The sequence below is a fragment of the Nelumbo lutea genome, chromosome 5 (genome assembly GCF_056320005.1).
Source record: "Nelumbo lutea isolate HS-2025 chromosome 5, American lotus-T2T, whole genome shotgun sequence".
In the NCBI taxonomy this organism is placed as follows: Eukaryota; Viridiplantae; Streptophyta; class Magnoliopsida; order Proteales; family Nelumbonaceae; genus Nelumbo; species Nelumbo lutea.
Window position 1 is genome coordinate 31402996 of NC_142688.1, and position 16462 is coordinate 31419457.

General features: G+C 38.1%; 1 protein-coding gene and 2 long non-coding RNA genes across 3 annotated transcripts; 1 reads left to right on the plus strand and 2 right to left on the minus strand.

Annotated features, from left to right (window-relative positions):
* Positions 1-287: 287 nt before the first annotated feature.
* LOC148851449 (uncharacterized) lies at positions 288-8165 on the minus strand. Its single transcript, XR_016099204.1, has 2 exons — positions 7958-8165; positions 288-705 (listed from the first exon to the last, which is right to left on the minus strand). It is a non-coding gene; the product is annotated as an uncharacterized LOC148851449 (long non-coding RNA).
* Positions 8166-9328: 1163 nt separating this feature from the next.
* LOC148851450 (uncharacterized) lies at positions 9329-9920 on the plus strand. Its single transcript, XR_016099364.1, has 2 exons — positions 9329-9418; positions 9581-9920. It is a non-coding gene; the product is annotated as an uncharacterized LOC148851450 (long non-coding RNA).
* LOC148851451 (beta-xylosidase/alpha-L-arabinofuranosidase 2-like) lies at positions 9843-16242 on the minus strand. The gene is made up of 7 exons (XM_088945395.1): positions 15122-16242; positions 13099-13386; positions 12843-13012; positions 12424-12521; positions 11762-12112; positions 10706-11116; positions 9843-10609 (listed from the first exon to the last, which is right to left on the minus strand). The coding sequence occupies exons 1-7, from the start codon at positions 15551-15553 to the stop codon at positions 10038-10040; spliced, it is 2322 nt and encodes a 773-aa protein (XP_088801521.1). The 5' UTR covers positions 15554-16242; the 3' UTR covers positions 9843-10037.
* Between the last annotated feature and the right edge of the window lie 220 nt (positions 16243-16462).

Below are 16462 nucleotides of genomic sequence, written 5' to 3' on the forward strand. Positions count from 1 at the left end.
ATGAGGGCATCCAATTAATGAAAAAACATGCAGTGAGTACAATATCACTCCAAAACCGTTTAGGAACAGTCATGTGGTGAAGAATAGACATGAGCAGTTTCAAGGAGCTGGCGGTTCTTCCATTCAGCTACCCCATTTTGTTGATGGGTGAATGCACATGAGGTCTGATGAATAATGCCATGTTGTTCTAAATACTATTGAAATGAAGTAAGAAAGTATTCACGACCATTATCTGAACGAAGAATTTTGATTGGAACATCAAATTGTGTGCGCATTTCAGCATGGAATTTTTGAAAAATGGAAAATAATTCACTTATTTCTTTCATTAAGTAAATCCATGTCATTCTTGAACAATCATCAATAAAGGAGACAAAATACTTGTACCCATTATAAGACTATTTTGATTGAACCCCAAACATCTGAATGAACCAAAGAAAAATGACTCAACATATGACTCTCAACTCTTGGACTGAAGGACACATGACGATGTTTCCCAAACTGACATGACTCACATTACAAAACTGACAAATGAATCAATGACGAAACCAATATCTTGAAAGCCTTGGGAGATGGACATCCCAGTCAGTAATGCCATTGTAGAGGAGTAAGTAAAGTCTGAAGAGCAATTGAAGATCCACCACCGTCAAGATAATACAATCCACCAACTTCATGCCCCTCACCAATTTTCTTCCCCGTCTTGAGATCCTGAAAAACACAAGTGGAAGAAAAGAAGGTATCAGAAGAGTTAAGAGCTTTGGTTATTTTACTAACAGACATAAGATTGAATGAAAATTTAGGTACATATAAAACAGATGATAAGGGCACAAAAGCCATGTCAACATTACCAACACCACAGATGGGAGATGATGACCCATTGGCAAGAGTAACAGTTTGTGATGTGGAGGTTTCAGAAAGAGAAGAAAACACACCTAGAGACCCGGTCATATGATCTAAGGCTCCAGAGTCAATAATCCAGGGAGAGGTTTTAGATAACATGCAAGCAATACCTAAGTGGGCAAGTGTGGCAGTGGTATGCTGTGAAGTAATTTAAAGGAACCATTCATACTCATCACGCGATACACTCACCATCTCCCTCCCAGAAGTAGATGTAGATGTGGAAGGAGTTCAGTCTGCTTGTTTATTGTCACTGATGTCAACTTCACTTGCTACAACATGATTAGCCCATTTGGAGGGAGGGTCATGTAGGTTATAACAGAAATTCACTATGTGTCTTTCCCTACCACAATGAGTACACTTCCTTGCAGAGTTATTCTTCCCTCTGCCACAGCCTCCCCCTAAGTCATGACCACCACGACCAATCATGGAACTGCCACGGCCACCCCGAGAGGCATGTCCTCCCCCTCTTGTACTGTGTCCACCTCCTCTAGTTGTCACAAGTGTTGATCTATCAAACTGTGTGAAATTCTCTGTTTGTTCCAAAGAGATTCTGCGAAGCTGTGAGAATACTTCCTCAAGTGTAGGAAGGGTGGAGCTCCCTAATATTTGGGCTCTAACTGGTTCATACTCCGGTTTCAGCCCAACCAAAAATCTTATAACATCTATTTGTTCCCTTTGCTATTGCTGAACTTTAATATATGGAGTGAGGGGATGATAGACATTGAGTTCATTCCTTATATTCTTCATGTTGGCATGATAATCTTCTAGTGTTTTGTTTCCTTGTTGCAAATCAAAGTACTCCGGATAAAGTTGATATACTCTCGTTGTATTATCTTGTCTAGAATACAACTTCTTAGCATGTTCCCATATGTCCTTAGCCGTATCAAGAAACATGATGTTGGCACTAATTTTTGGTTCCATACTGTTCCATAGCCAAGTCATGATTTGAGCATCTTCTTGTCCCCAATCATCAAACCCTGGGGAGTCAGCCGATGGTTTCTCATCTTTTATGTGCTTAACTTTTCTCTTTGTCTTGAGGAAAACTTTCACAGATTTAGCCCATGGAACATAGTTCTCCCCATTCAGTTGAATTAATGTCATCTATACACCTAGGTAGTCAGGGGAAACCACCACACTAGGTTTCTGATCATTACACCCATCTCCTATTGTTGCCATGGTACCTTTCACAGTTGCCTCTAACCTGAATTCTCAGCAACAAGCTGACTGTTGTTATCTAGAAATCGATGTTCCAGCACTTATAGCAACCCCTAAACACAACAGTGGATACACACACCTTGTTCTTACTCACACTACTGTTGATTTCACAACACTACGAACCACATAAGAATCAATTTAACACTTCAGTAATCACATGTAAGCCCACTTACAACCACTCAATAAGGATTGTGCCACACAACCACCACAACATAGTCAAACATGTTATACTCAGTTCATACTAGTTTAACACTTTTAAGAGGGCACAACACAGCCACAAAAGTTCGGCTAGGTCACAGCATTACACCTTACACCACTCAGTCACTTACAGCAGCCCTAACACCACTAAACAACTTATAGTAGCCCCTACACCATTCGACTACTGTACACACAACCCGTTCTAGGGCAACAGTGAACCTAGTTCTCTAGGTTTTAAACGGCCTCTTGAAGGGTTTCTACCCAGAAATACCAGCAACACAAGAAGAAGAGATAACCAACCTTCCTTTGAGAGTCTTAACCAACTATTCACTGTTGAAGTCACTTTTCTTGATGAAGAGGAATATGCGCAGCAGAGAGAGACAAGCTGTGAGATTTCAGACATAGGGCGAACTAGTTTTCTCCATTGACTAACCAAAAATGCAGGGAATGAGAGCCATGAACACTGCTGAGGTGCTTTACCAACTGAAGTAGGTCAGGAACATGGCTCTGATACCATGTTTCAAATGTTGCTACAATAACCCGAACTAGGAAGTGAAGGAAGAAGAAGAGGAAGAAGAAGAAGGAAATAAGGGTCTGTTGAAATCTGATGATCTACCCATCCAGTCGACTCCCTTAATCTTTATTAGAGTCTAATAATCCTTTACAAAGACTAAATTGCCCATACTTAAGTGTGGGGCAGAGTACTCTAATAAAATTGTCACATAAGCAAACTACTTAACACACATAAGATGACTAAACTACCCCTATTTGGCTCACTTTAACATTATTCAACATCTTCACTACCGTCGTTTTGCCCACCCCTCCTATTCCCCATACTCCAATCTTCCAAAATTTGTCATTTTTGAGGTTTGTATCTTCTGTACAGTACGCTCACTTGAAGGCCCACTTTTCATTATGCGCTCAACACTCAGCTTCCTGTAGTGCTGTAGTAAAATATATAGGATTAATATTAAACTAAGAAAATAATAATCAGTTAAAATGATTTATAATAGGGGTTGATTGTGATACCAAAATGACATGATACGGGAAAATCTTATAACCAATCAACATTATCATAAAATTAGGTAGTATTCATCAAAAGTCAAGGGGCTTGATTGGGCAAAGCTATGCTATGCTAGTATCATGTTTTTTTTATTTGGCATCCTAGATTTTACCCCTTTATAAAGAAATTAAATAAGGGCTAATTATTTATATTTACTTTATATATTTAAGAAATTACTTAAATGTCCCTGAACTTTCAAAACTTATTTACGTATATCTTGTTAAATTTTTAAAGGTTAAGTCTAATGTAAAAGATAAAAATATCCTTAGCTGTACATTAAATTTTCAAAATATGCCATTTTCTTAAAAATATAAAACATAGTGGCTTCTATCTAAAAGTTAGATAATTTGGGTTTGAAAATATAGTTATTTATGAACCAAAATAGATAAAATGACAATGCTGAACAAGTCTGAAATCTGAATGATTCAAAGTTGCCTTCAGTTTTTTTTATTGCTATCGAGATGTTACGGGCTGAAGCTTTTTCAGTTCTGCTTTAATTTAGGGTTTTGCTCGTATTATCACAATGGGACCATGGATGGGCTGATTGACACTAACAATTCGTTCCTTGCTGACAAGGAAATCGGAGATGAGGACGCGAGGTTCAAGGTGCTTTATGGCGGGATCTGTCACTGCCACCTTCATTCTCTTACGCTCAGTTTAGAAGAAATACAGATACCTATTTATATAATATGTAAAACCTTGCATTTTGTATTATTTTATATGTGTTTGCATAATATATATTTGTGTTTATACTCCTTCCAAAACTGATCCTTAAAAACCAATGTGACAATTCTATTTACCCTATGGTCCTTGGGCAAAAAGGCCACTCATTCTTCTCCAGTTCTCCTCCTCCTCCACTCTTCAGCTATTCAGCTTTAACTTTGTTCAGGCTTCCCTATTATTTTTGCTTTTTATTTGTTGGATGTGACGCCAAAGAAATGAGTTGCACCGTGTGCTTCAGGTATGAGTTGCACCACATTCTTGATTCCCGTGATGAGACGAACTGAGCCACCCTCACTGTGGGGGAGAGCCGGAATATCCTTATATACTACCAGCCTTCCTCTGAGTTAGTCCGGAGCTTCTAACCCACACACAGGCGTGCCTCTGTCTTTTTTTTTTTTTTTTTTTTTTTTTCGTCTTTGCTTGGCCAAGAGTAGCGATAAATCTAGGAACGTCTGTGTTTTTAATTTTCCTTGACTTCATTTGGCTGCCTTTGAAACTCGTTGAGGGTAAATTTGCATTCTGGTTCACTTTTGTTTGTATTTGATAACATTACATTTATGCATTGATAAATGACAGAAAATACATATATTTATATTGAGAATAAGATGTAAAAGTACATTAAAAAAGAAGTATATTTGCATTCAAGTGGATTTTTGATGAAAAAAAAAGACATGTTTTATTAGAATTTGTATTTGCATCGATTACATCTAAAAGTCTATTTGGTAAGAAGGTAAATTTGTTAGTGCAAAACTAACCAAATTTTACAATTTATATAAACTGTTTTACACTACATATTTGCGTTCACACTTATTTGCATCATTTCCAAATGCAGCCATAGACTCAGTTTGGAATGAGTACAAATGCAAATATGTAGACTGCAAAACCTTATATTTTGTATTATTTTATATGTATTTGCATTCTACATATTTGCATTTATACTCTTTCCAAATTGAGCCTTAGAGATGATTTAAGAGGCCACTTATAGGTTCTAGTCTTTTACTATCATCTGTCTCTTTAGCATAGAAATTTTTTTCTAGGTTTTGGTTTTGCAATATTAGTATTATAAAAGCATTTGCAGTAACAGCACTAAATGGTGCACTAACCGGTGGTCCTATATATGTTGTGGAGCCAATCACCTAGACATGCATAAGTAGTTTATGAAAATTTAGGGTATATAGGAGTAATTTCTCAATTGTACATGGTATATATAAGTAACTATCCATTAAATAATTAATTTTTGATATATTTAAAGGATTTATAATATTATTTAATAGTTAATTTCTCTGAGGGCATTTCTTATCCAAAAAAAATTAAAAACGGCTGAATTCGTTGTTGGTCTGTGTTTGGTTGCAATACAAATAAATTTACACTGAGGCAAAACCATGACAGTGAAAATGATTTGAGTGTAAATTCGATCTATTTTTACTTTAAATTTTAGCTTATTTGATTTGATTGCTGTACAAATAAAATAAATTAAGACATAAGCAAAATAAAGTAAAATCATAAACAAAATTAAAGAAGAATTGCATTCTTTATATTTGCACTTCCATGCATTTATACTAGTATAAATAAACTTACACTGCAACCAAACAGAGCCTTAGCTCAAATTCAAATGCACTCCTCACAGAGAAGTTCACATCTGTGCCCCACAACATCCCACGGCACATCTCCACTATGAATTGGAAACATCTCCCGATAATAGTACCAGTCTTGACGATGTCATCATGGGAGATGTTCCAATTACATGGCGGGATGTGCTGTGCGACACTGTGGCGCAGATCTGAACTCTCACAGATGCCTTTGGGACTGGCCACACATGCCCTACATGGAGATCGGATTCAGTCTTGGTCAAAACCCTTTGGGATTGGCCATTTTGAACGGTTTCTCTTGGTACAGCTTGCATCTCAACAAACTATTGAGGACAATTACTCTTTTACCCCACCATGGTAATGTGTCATGCCTAAACGGCCAAACTTTTTCCGTTCTAAAAAGGACTTTTGATGGCTAATATGGTCAAAACATTTACTAAATAGAAATTACCATGGTTGTGGGTCTCAAATATGAGCTATGATCGATCCTTCGTATCTTCTAAAAGTTTTTCTTTTTTAGTGGATCAACCTTGATGGTTCAACTGCTCAACCCTGACTTGCCAATCCTATTAGGGGTGAACATGAATCGGGTTGGTTCGATTCCACTCCCTGTTAATATCTGTTTTGGTTTTACCCGTGCAGTTCTAAGGTTGTTTCGAGAGTTTACTCATAAAACCTATTCTTTTAAGGCTGTATTTGGTTTGAAGGAAAAAGTAGGAAAACCTTTACAAATTTGTATAGGTTTTTCTACCTTTCACTTTCTTTTCCTACTTTTTTCTTCAAATCAAACATAGCCTCAAAAAAATAATGATATACTATTTTTTATTTTTTCCCTTTCAAAGCTTTGACCTTGGATAATAAACTATCATAAACATTCCACATTTTAAACCCATATAATCTCTAAGCTTGATTGGTTCATAATAATGTTTTTCTTATTGATATATATGATTGATTATAAATCATAATCATAAAATATTTAACCTTCAAATTTAATAATAACAATTTAAATAATTTTTTATGATAAAACAATGGAATTTGTATACCATTAAATGTCAAGTTGTACTTATAGTAGATGTGTATATAGTATGTATATTCTTGAGTTTAATATGATAATATATATTAATTATTAAATTATGTTAATATAACATTAAGACCCTGTTTGCTTTTCGGTAAGTTACTTATCTGGGTAAATGTAGTTATCTGGGTAAGTTTTTCCTGGGAAACACTTACCCGGGTAAGTGTATTTACCCATGTTCTTTTATTTCTCATGTAAATAAGGCAATGACTATTTTAGTCATAAAAAACCATTATTAAAAAGAGCATTTTTGTCCCATTCAAGCGTTGGAAACTTTCCTCTTAGGTGAGAAAGTTATTTACCCACCTAGGAGATGGGTATAATTTATCCAGGTAAGCGATACCCAAGAAAATAAACTTTCCATAGTCCCCACATAAATTTGAAAAAAGAACATGAGATTCTTGGTCAATGGGAACCAAAATCCCATTGACCAACTTTTCTCCCTCTCAAAATCTAAAAAAAGAACGCCCCTAAGAATTATCAATATGATGACATAGTTAAGGATGACAATTTTTCCCATCCCTGCCAAATACTCGACTTCCCTAACCTGATGGGGTTAGGGATGGGGATTAGTAGGGATCCCCCTAACCAGGGTCTGGATCGGGAATGGGGAATGAAGTCCCCACCTCAGCCTTGACCCCGATTATATATATAAAAAATATTATTTATATTAAATATATATTATTATATATGATGTTATTTATATTTTTTCAAAATATATTTTAAATGTTTTCTTTACTTTAAATAAATTTATTTTTCAAAAAATATTATTAATTAAAAAAATTGAGGATATGAGTTCTTGCAAGAAACCCATCTCTGTTAAGGATGAGAGATGGAAGATAACTTTTATCCCTGACAGGGATGAGGGTCGAAGACGGGAATTTATTTTAAAATCGGGGTCAAGGAGAAGGAATATGATCCCCGCCCCAAACCCAATATTACTCACTAATAATTCAATGGAAATGTAGAGAGAGAGGATTAAATACATGATAAAGAAGGAAGAAATAGAAATAAAACTTTAATGCTTGACTTCCCGATCTGTTATACAGTGACGAGTGATCCAATAAACAATGAGATAGAAAAGCAGATAGAATAAAAGAAAGTGTTTGAAAATGTCGAGAGTGAAAAAAATGGATGAAATTACTGTTTGAAAAACCCTTTGATGATGTTGAGAGTGAAAAGGAGGGATGAACTTACTGCTTCAAACACCTCGCATGAAACAAATAAGATCCGATCTTGTTATTGTGCTTGAGAGAGAAGAGAGACTGCTCGACTGGTCGTTTCCTTTAACAAACAGAGGATATATCAGATTTGAGAGGAAAAGGTAATGAGTAATGACGAATAGGGCTGTCGACGATTGACTAAGATGCTTTGTGGTTGCAATTGTATGAGCTGTCCGCGCTTCACTAGTAAAACTGCTTGAGCAAGCAATCAACCGGCCATCTGCAAAAGGCCACTATTTTGTTGTCATGGTGGGGCCCTTTCTACTACCCACCGCCACCGGTGCCCATTTTTCTTTCCAATGGTCCACAATTATGTAAATCGAACCATTGATCAGACCCAATAACCAATTAACAATTTTAAATGGGAAATTTAAAGTTCATCCACCTGATGTACTTTTTTTAGCCTGTCTGTACTTTTTCCTCAGGCTCCGTTTTGTTTATGGAAAGATTTAGGTGTGATGGAAAAAAATGGGATGGGATGGAAAAGTATAAAAATTTATTTTTTTATTGTTTGGTTTTACATATGAGAAAATAATAAGAAAAGCATTAACACGAGCAGGTTCTTTGCCAGATTCATGTAAGATGAAGAGAGCTCCATGACTGCAGTGGTGATCCGAGAGAGAGATAGATAGAGAGAGAGAGGGGAAATGAGGGAATGAGAGAGAGATAGGAGTGCTGAGAAAGCATATCACCGCTGCCCAGAGTAGCAACGGCAATCAGAGAAAGGGAGGAAGACACGAAGAATAGGAAGAAAAAGAACACGAGGGAAAAGAGAGAAGAGGAAGATGGAGGGAGAGATAGTATCTGGTGAAGATTGCCGCTGTCCCTCGTAGAAGAGAGAAGAGAAAGGGAGGAAGACGGGAAGAATAGGAAGAAGAAGAAGGTGACGGAGAAGAAAGAAGAGGAAGCTAGAGGGAGAGACGGTATTTGGTGAAGATTGCCTCTGTCGTAATAGTGGTTTCTCAAGTTTTTCTACTGGGGTCGATCTAGCATCCCACATTTTTCTAATCCCATCCTTCTATTTCCCTCAAAACAAACAAGAGAAAAATGAATATTTTTAAAATATTCAATTTTTCTCATCCTCATCCTACAAATCAAACGGAGCCTACTGAATAATAAAAACTCAAATAAATTCACGATGGATTTTTACATCTTGTCAAATAAATTATAAAGACCCCCTTGTACTATAGGATTTGTGACAAAGACCCCCCTGTACTTTGTTTTGCAATAAAGACCTCCATGTACTATGACCATGAGACAAAGACCCCCTTCCATTAGCCTTCTGTCCAAAAAGACCCCCTGTTCTGTTCGTCATTTAATTTGTTATCTGATCTTCATCTTATCTCTCTGGCAGTTGGGGAGTACCATATGATGCGACTGAAGAACAACAGTTTATACAAATCTGTGAAGAGGTTGGGCTAGTTGCATTACTTAGGTCGGACATTCTTTCTTAAGTTTCGAATAGAATGATATTTTGTTTTCTGTTTTCTGTTTTGGAGTCCAGGATGATATTTTGTTTTCTGTTTTCTGTTTTGGAGTCCAGGAAGGAGAAAGCTTACGTTGTTGATTTATTCCTTTTTTATTTAACATTTGTCAGAAATTTGTGATTGAGATGCTTCTCAACATCCTTATGCTTCAGATTAGTTATTGATTGAGGAACTGGCGAAGCCAAAAGCATATGACCTTATGGGTTCTGCGAGTATTAAGGATGAAGAGACAGCTCTCGTCGCAATCTTCAGGACAATGAAAGGCAATCCTGGTATATTGAAGCTTTGTCAGACTCACAGTAGCATTAGATCTATTATCCTGATGTGGGTACTGGATAGTTGTATTTGCTTTAAAAAACCAAATCAACCATATTGACGAACACCCACCAAAACATTGCCTTGTTTTGGATTTGAAAATTTCCATTTCAATTAGATTGGCCGTTGAAACAATTGAGAAAATTGTTACGACTCTCTAACTTACATGCGAGTTGAATTTACTTGGAGGCTTTTATTACCAATCTCCAAGAGAAGTCGAAGACTTTCTTGCTTCTACCAAGGAGATGAGATTCAAATCCTGATATTTAGAGAGTGTCTCAAGCTGCCCACATGAAGCACATGTGAACCCAGAGCCACTTTTCGGCTCCCAAGCTCATCCACAACGCTCAAATCCTTGCAGACATCCACGTTGAACTTAACCAGTGCTTCATTTTGACTTGTTAAGAAAACCTTCTCAAATCCCAGCAAATGCTTATTAGGGGCATTGTGTACTGATGGGGGAGTGCTGAACAGGAAAACTGTGTGGCTTCCGCCCATCCTTCCCATGTTTCTAACTCTTAAATGAATCTCAAAAGCCAGGTTTCGGCATCCTTCTTCCACAAGATGGATAGATTTGCATTTCTGGGAGCGACAAATGTGACCCTCCTCCAGGGGAACTGAGACTAGCTTAGGTGCACGGACAAGGTGATGGCTGAACTGAGAATAGCTCATGCCATCACCAAATGAGTATATGGTTTCACCTCTGTAAAACCGATAAGTTCTGCCAGGGTAGCCAGTGGCTGGATTTGGTCTCATGTTCATGTTTGTCATAGGGACCTTGTCTGCAAATGCTTGCGGGTACCATGTCATGGGTAGTCTTCCACCTGAATAAAAAATGAGTAGACAATTCAATCCCCAAATTCTAGAAGAGAAAGCTAGAGTCTTTCTAACAAACAACAAACCAAATCATGCTTGCTTACTTGGATTGTAATAGCCGAAGATAACATCAGCTAAAGCAGCCCCTCCAGCTTCGCCAGGGTAACCAACCCAGAGAATACTCGTAATTTTGTTGTTGGCTTTGGCAAATGAGATATCCATGCCTCCTCCAGACATGATAACAAGAATCACAGGTCCTTTGGATACATTTGCAACCTCTGTTACTAAAAGTGCCTGCTGCCCAGGAAGATGAAGATCAACTCTGTCACGGCTCTCTGCCTCGATTGATTGATCAGCACCTACTACTAAAACTGTGGCATCTGCTTGGGCTGCTATTCTCTTAGCATCATCTAGTTGGACACTGCCGCATGCCACATTGGGGCAGCCTGGCTGATAGAGAGTCGGAACCGAGGCCGTCAAGCCTTGCAGAGGAGTTGTGTATTTGCATGGAGTGCCTGCCAAGAAACAAGTGTCAATAGAGTCTATAGAAGTTAAGCTTAGCTTAATCTCTGCTGTGTTTATATCCAATAACTCTAAGGCCCCTTCAACATTTTTTAGGATTTTGAAGGGGGGAGTTTGTCAATCGGATTGTGGTGCACATTGACCAATTTACTCGTGTTTTTATTTCAAAAACATGTGGGATCCATGGCAAGATTGAATTTTTTGAGGTATCACTTGCCTGAATAAGTGATACCCTTCTCACACTAGGATAAGTTTGAATGCAGATTTCTGATTTTCACAGGAGAATGCACAGCTATAAACATTCAAAATGTCAAAAAACCCCACTCTATACACCAATGCCCGCCCGTGAATTGACATCAATTCCGAGCTGGCACCCACCCAACTGTACTTTGGGCTTAAAAATTCTACCCCTGGGCTGAACCGTCTTTCTCCCAAAAAAATCAAAATGGTCAAAAATGCCCCCCACAAGATACTTTAACCCGGGTAAATTAAACAAAAAAGAATATGAATAAGTGTAATTAGCCAGGTAGGTGTTTCATGGAAAACACTTACCCGGAGTAAGTTCGACTTAACCGAAAAAGTAGGTTCCTAAAAAATGAACAAAGCTAAAAGCAGTAAAGTTAAATGGATCAAGGTACCTTCGTAGTTGCCGATCATGGTTTTGGTCACGTTGGCATTGGGCCCGATCACTGCTAAGGACTTGATGGCCGTGGGCGACAATGGCAATGAGCCTGCGCTGTTCTTCAACAAGACAATCCCTTGTCGTGCAGTTTCACGGGCCAGCTCCTGGTGCCCTGGAGTGCATACGTCCTTTGGCCCCAGCTTCCCATAGAGCTGCTTACTGGGATCTCCATCGAAGAACCCAAGTCGCATCAGAGTGGCAACATTGTTGATGATTGCTTTGTCAATGGCTGACTCGTTCAGGAGCCCAGCTTTCACTGCAGCTTCCGTATGTTGGCCCAGGAAAGATCCACAGTTAAGATCCAACCCTGTTACAATTCCAAACCAAAGAACCAGTAAACAAAATTAATTTTTTGTTTTTCGGTGAATTACTGAATGACGATCAAGTTATATATGGATGGTGGGGCTTCACCTAGCTATCTCATCACACAACAACTGGACGCGCCCATTGATCTGAGCTATCCAATCACTTGTGAGTGGCGAGTGGTGATCATCTATTAGATGGGCCACACTCCAAAGATCAATGTGAGCAGATGATCCAGCCTGATCGATCGTTATATATTTGTCGATCATCACCGGCCACAAAGCAAATAAATTAGGGAAATGCAATCACAATCACCTGCCAATATAGACTTAGCCGCAGCTTCCTCTGGGGTCTTGGTATAGTGCTGATCGTTGTAGAGCACTTGTACTGAGTCACAATCTGAAACGATGTATCTGGAGGAGCAGCGGCTTTATGTCATAAATAATTAATATTGCAAATATTAATAATGTATCACCTACTTGCTACTTCTGTTGAAGTGTTTAATTTTTTTCGCTTCCAACTTCTATTGAAGTGTTTACATAATTAAATTTTAGCTAAAATTGGGTAAAGATGTGGGGTTAAGAAGTGGGCTAAAATTTGAATTCGAGCCAAATACATAAAACTCGATTACACCCCTAGGTGCAGTATTCTAATTTCTAAGAAGTGGGGTTAAGAAAATGACTTTAAAAATTAAAAAAAAAAAAATCAAGAAGATGAGGCAAAAAAGAAGAGACCCATTTAATTGCCATTCGCCTCTAATGACCCCAGCCAGGAGATCCGGGTCTGCACAGGTTGGTTTCCCATTTACTTGGTTGTAAGAGCACATGACGCTGGCCACATTCCCATCCACAACACAGCTCTTGAAAGGGGGCTGATATGTATCATCCAGGTCTTGTTTACTCACCTGTGTCACCCACAACCAAATTCACATATATATAGCACAGAAATCAACAAATAGTAATGAATGATCACTAAGGACAGTTCAGTTACCTGAGCATTAAAGTGATAACGATCCACTCCCTTCCAGGCATCCACATCGTAGGCTGTATAATGCTTGCAGCAAGCAGCAACCTTAAGCCGATTCGGGTTGCCATCGTCGCTTTGTTGCAGACCTTGAACGTAACCAGCTGCATATTTACTGGCGAGGATGGGGTCTTCACCAGGAGTCTCTTGGCCTCTTCCCCATCTGGGGTCCCGGAATATGTTCACATTTGGGCTCCAATAAGTTAGCCCAGCTAGACCCACATTATACATGGCTCTGGCTTCAGTAGAGACCACCTGTAGATATACACATGTATGACTTTGTGTGTGTTTGTATTATACAGGCATGAAGAAAAACAAAAAAGATAAGTCTCAGGCCAGACCTTTCTTTATTCAGGTTAGGTTTGGTGGGCAAGTAGATCGACCTGCCTTGACTTTCAGAAGATATTTCTTGTGATTTTATTAGCTTCAGAATTCCTTTTTGCCTTTCACAGGGAAATCTCTTGCAATCCATGATAGTTTGGCTCAGTTTGGAAAGATTATAAATGCAAATATGTACCGTGCAAATACATAAAAAAATACAAGGTTTTGCACTATACATATTTGTATCTGTACTCCTTCCAAACTGAGCCTTTTTGGGACTCCATATATCTTTAGCCAGCCCCCAATGCCCATCAGAAGACACTTTAACTCACTACAGATCAATTGGGGTTCAAACTCTCTATTACTAAACGATAACAAGGCCAGATTTTGGAGAACATCATCGATTAATCTGTTTCTTATTGGTGATACCAGTCAAATACAGCTCAATTGCCACTATCATGTACCCTACTTCAACAGAACAACCATAATTTGTTGTTGAAGCTTAATTACCTACTGGCCAGATTCAACCCGTAAGTACTAAAAGGAAGAGGAATTACAGAGTTGTATTCAATCATCTCTACTGCTTTATCTACAAGCCTTTCTAGTTCTCTTCAAACTACTTCAATAATAAGCCCACCCACTCTTTTGTCTTTTCACGTACTATAAATGAGAGATCCAAATTCATTGAATCTTTTGCCAGAATCTCATTCACCAGAGTAAAAGTAAAAAAATATATAACAGATTCTACTATCAAATCAAATATTTGCAATCTGGACCACCTACTTTTTTCAAATAGCTGATAAATACTAAAGCATTTTCTTATTTTGGTCTTCTTTTCTGTTGGGGTAGGCAAGCCGTTGATGGTAAGTTGGCCATTTTTTTCTTACTTTTTCTTTTCCATCTTTACTCACTGCGTAATCAAAGCTGCAACTAGAACCAAATTAAACTTGAGAGCTACACCACTCAACCACAGCAGTGATTAGAATATTAGGCTTAAGTGCTTAACAACTAAGGCTCTGTTTTTCTTTCTTTCTTCTTCTTCTTCTTTTTTTTTTATTTTTATTTTTAGAGAAACTAAGGCTCTAAATTAACATATATGAATCATCTTTTCTGCATATCCCTCGTTTTCTTCAGTGATATATCGTTTTCGCATCCAATCAGATCAAAGTAGATGGGGGGAGTGAGGCCAAATGGACTAAATAACAGCAGCAATAATAGGAATAATAGAAGTAACAGTAAGAATCAACCTCTGATATTCTCAAATGCTGGTCCTGAAATTTATCAATTAAAATAAAAAAAAATCCACAAATAAGTCCAATCTAAATCCATATATAATACTTGAAGTACAGTCTTCTCAGTTTTGCGACAATTAAGGATAAAGTTTGAATCAAATTCATCACACATGGTTAAACCCATTTCCAATATTTAAAGCTGAACCAAAACATTGATAAGCAAACAAGAAAATACGAAAAGTTGAACATTATAAAATCCATAACAGGAACTTGTCCTTTTCAAACCTAGCATTGTTATTCAAAACTAAAAACCCATCTCCAATCCTCAAATTATAAATCAAACCCACGAACCATTTTCACTCAAACGATCAAGACTCAAGATTAAACATAAAGCATTCTCCTAAAAAAAAACAGAAAATGATGCTGATAAGCTTTACCTTCCCAATGGCCTGAAACAGAGTCGTGTTGAACGAAGCTGCAGTAAGAATGACCTGAGGAAAGCTCGTAGCTCCAGGTACTACACTTGAGAAATGTGTCCCAGGACCCACGTAAGACACTCCATGTAAAGCTTCAGACCACCACTCATAGCTCGGAATTCCAAGCCTAGTCACCGCCCCTGCTTTATTCACCAAAAAAATAATCTTTTCCTGCAATGTGAGCCTCTTCACTAAATCATCGACCCTTGCAGCAATACCCCATGAAGAATTGCAGAACCCAAAAGCAGCCAAGCCGGAGTTCTTGCCAACATCACAGGCAAAAACAGGAGATTGGCAGAGAACACCTTTAGAACCCATGAGAAAAAGAAAGAGAAACTGCAGAAGAATCACCAAGAAAACAGAACATTCAGCTCTGTTTCCTCCAGAAGCCATGGCTTCTGAATGCTGCAAAGGTTCGACGGAGGATATATGGGGATGAGCTTATATGGATGCGGGGTCTCTTATAACGTGTAATGTATATTCATTTATAGTCAATAAGCCATGTAAGACATGTTGTTTCTTTGCAGCCCGTGAGCGAGAGATGGAGGCGTTAATCGAGCTGGCTCTGAAACGCCATTTAATGTTACAGAGAAAAGAGTAAGGAGGAAAGAAAAAGCCAGAGGTAAAGAGAATCTAGCTTTCAGGAATTCGTGGGCCTATGCGCCCGTGAAGAACTGTGAGATATTTTTTCTTGCTTCTTCTTTTCGCTCCCTTTAATATGAGCTTTTGGAATTGGAGGTTCTCACTTCTCACACAGTCACGCTCAGAAAAGAGAGAGAGAGTGCGGGAGAGAATGATGTAAATGTAATATAAGAGTAGAGAGAGGGGGGAGGGAACGAGGACAGAACACAGAAAGAGACCATTATCTCGGGCATAGAGAAATTGAATTTGTTTGTGCCTTCTACCGTGAGTCACGTGAATAATCTGATGGTCGAGAAAATTATGGCTCTTTTTTTTTCTTTTGGTAGAAAGAAAATTATGGCTCGACGCCTACACAGATTGAGCTGAGCCAAGGAGAACAGCCGGTGATTAACCAGTTGCTTTGCTAATACGCACGTCTGCGTTGTATGCGCGAGTGAATCCTTGTGACCTTGTCTAACTAATGTCCCAATTCTTTTGCTATTAATGGCTTTGTTTTTGAAGATTTCATGCCAAATCCTCACATCTTTCTTATTAACTCTCTCTTTTCTCTTATCAATTTAAATTCATTAACTCACTATTAACTCTCTCTCTTATAAAAAAAAAAAAAAACTCTATTTTATCTTTCTTATTAATTCCTTTGGTTATCTCTCTTCATTAATC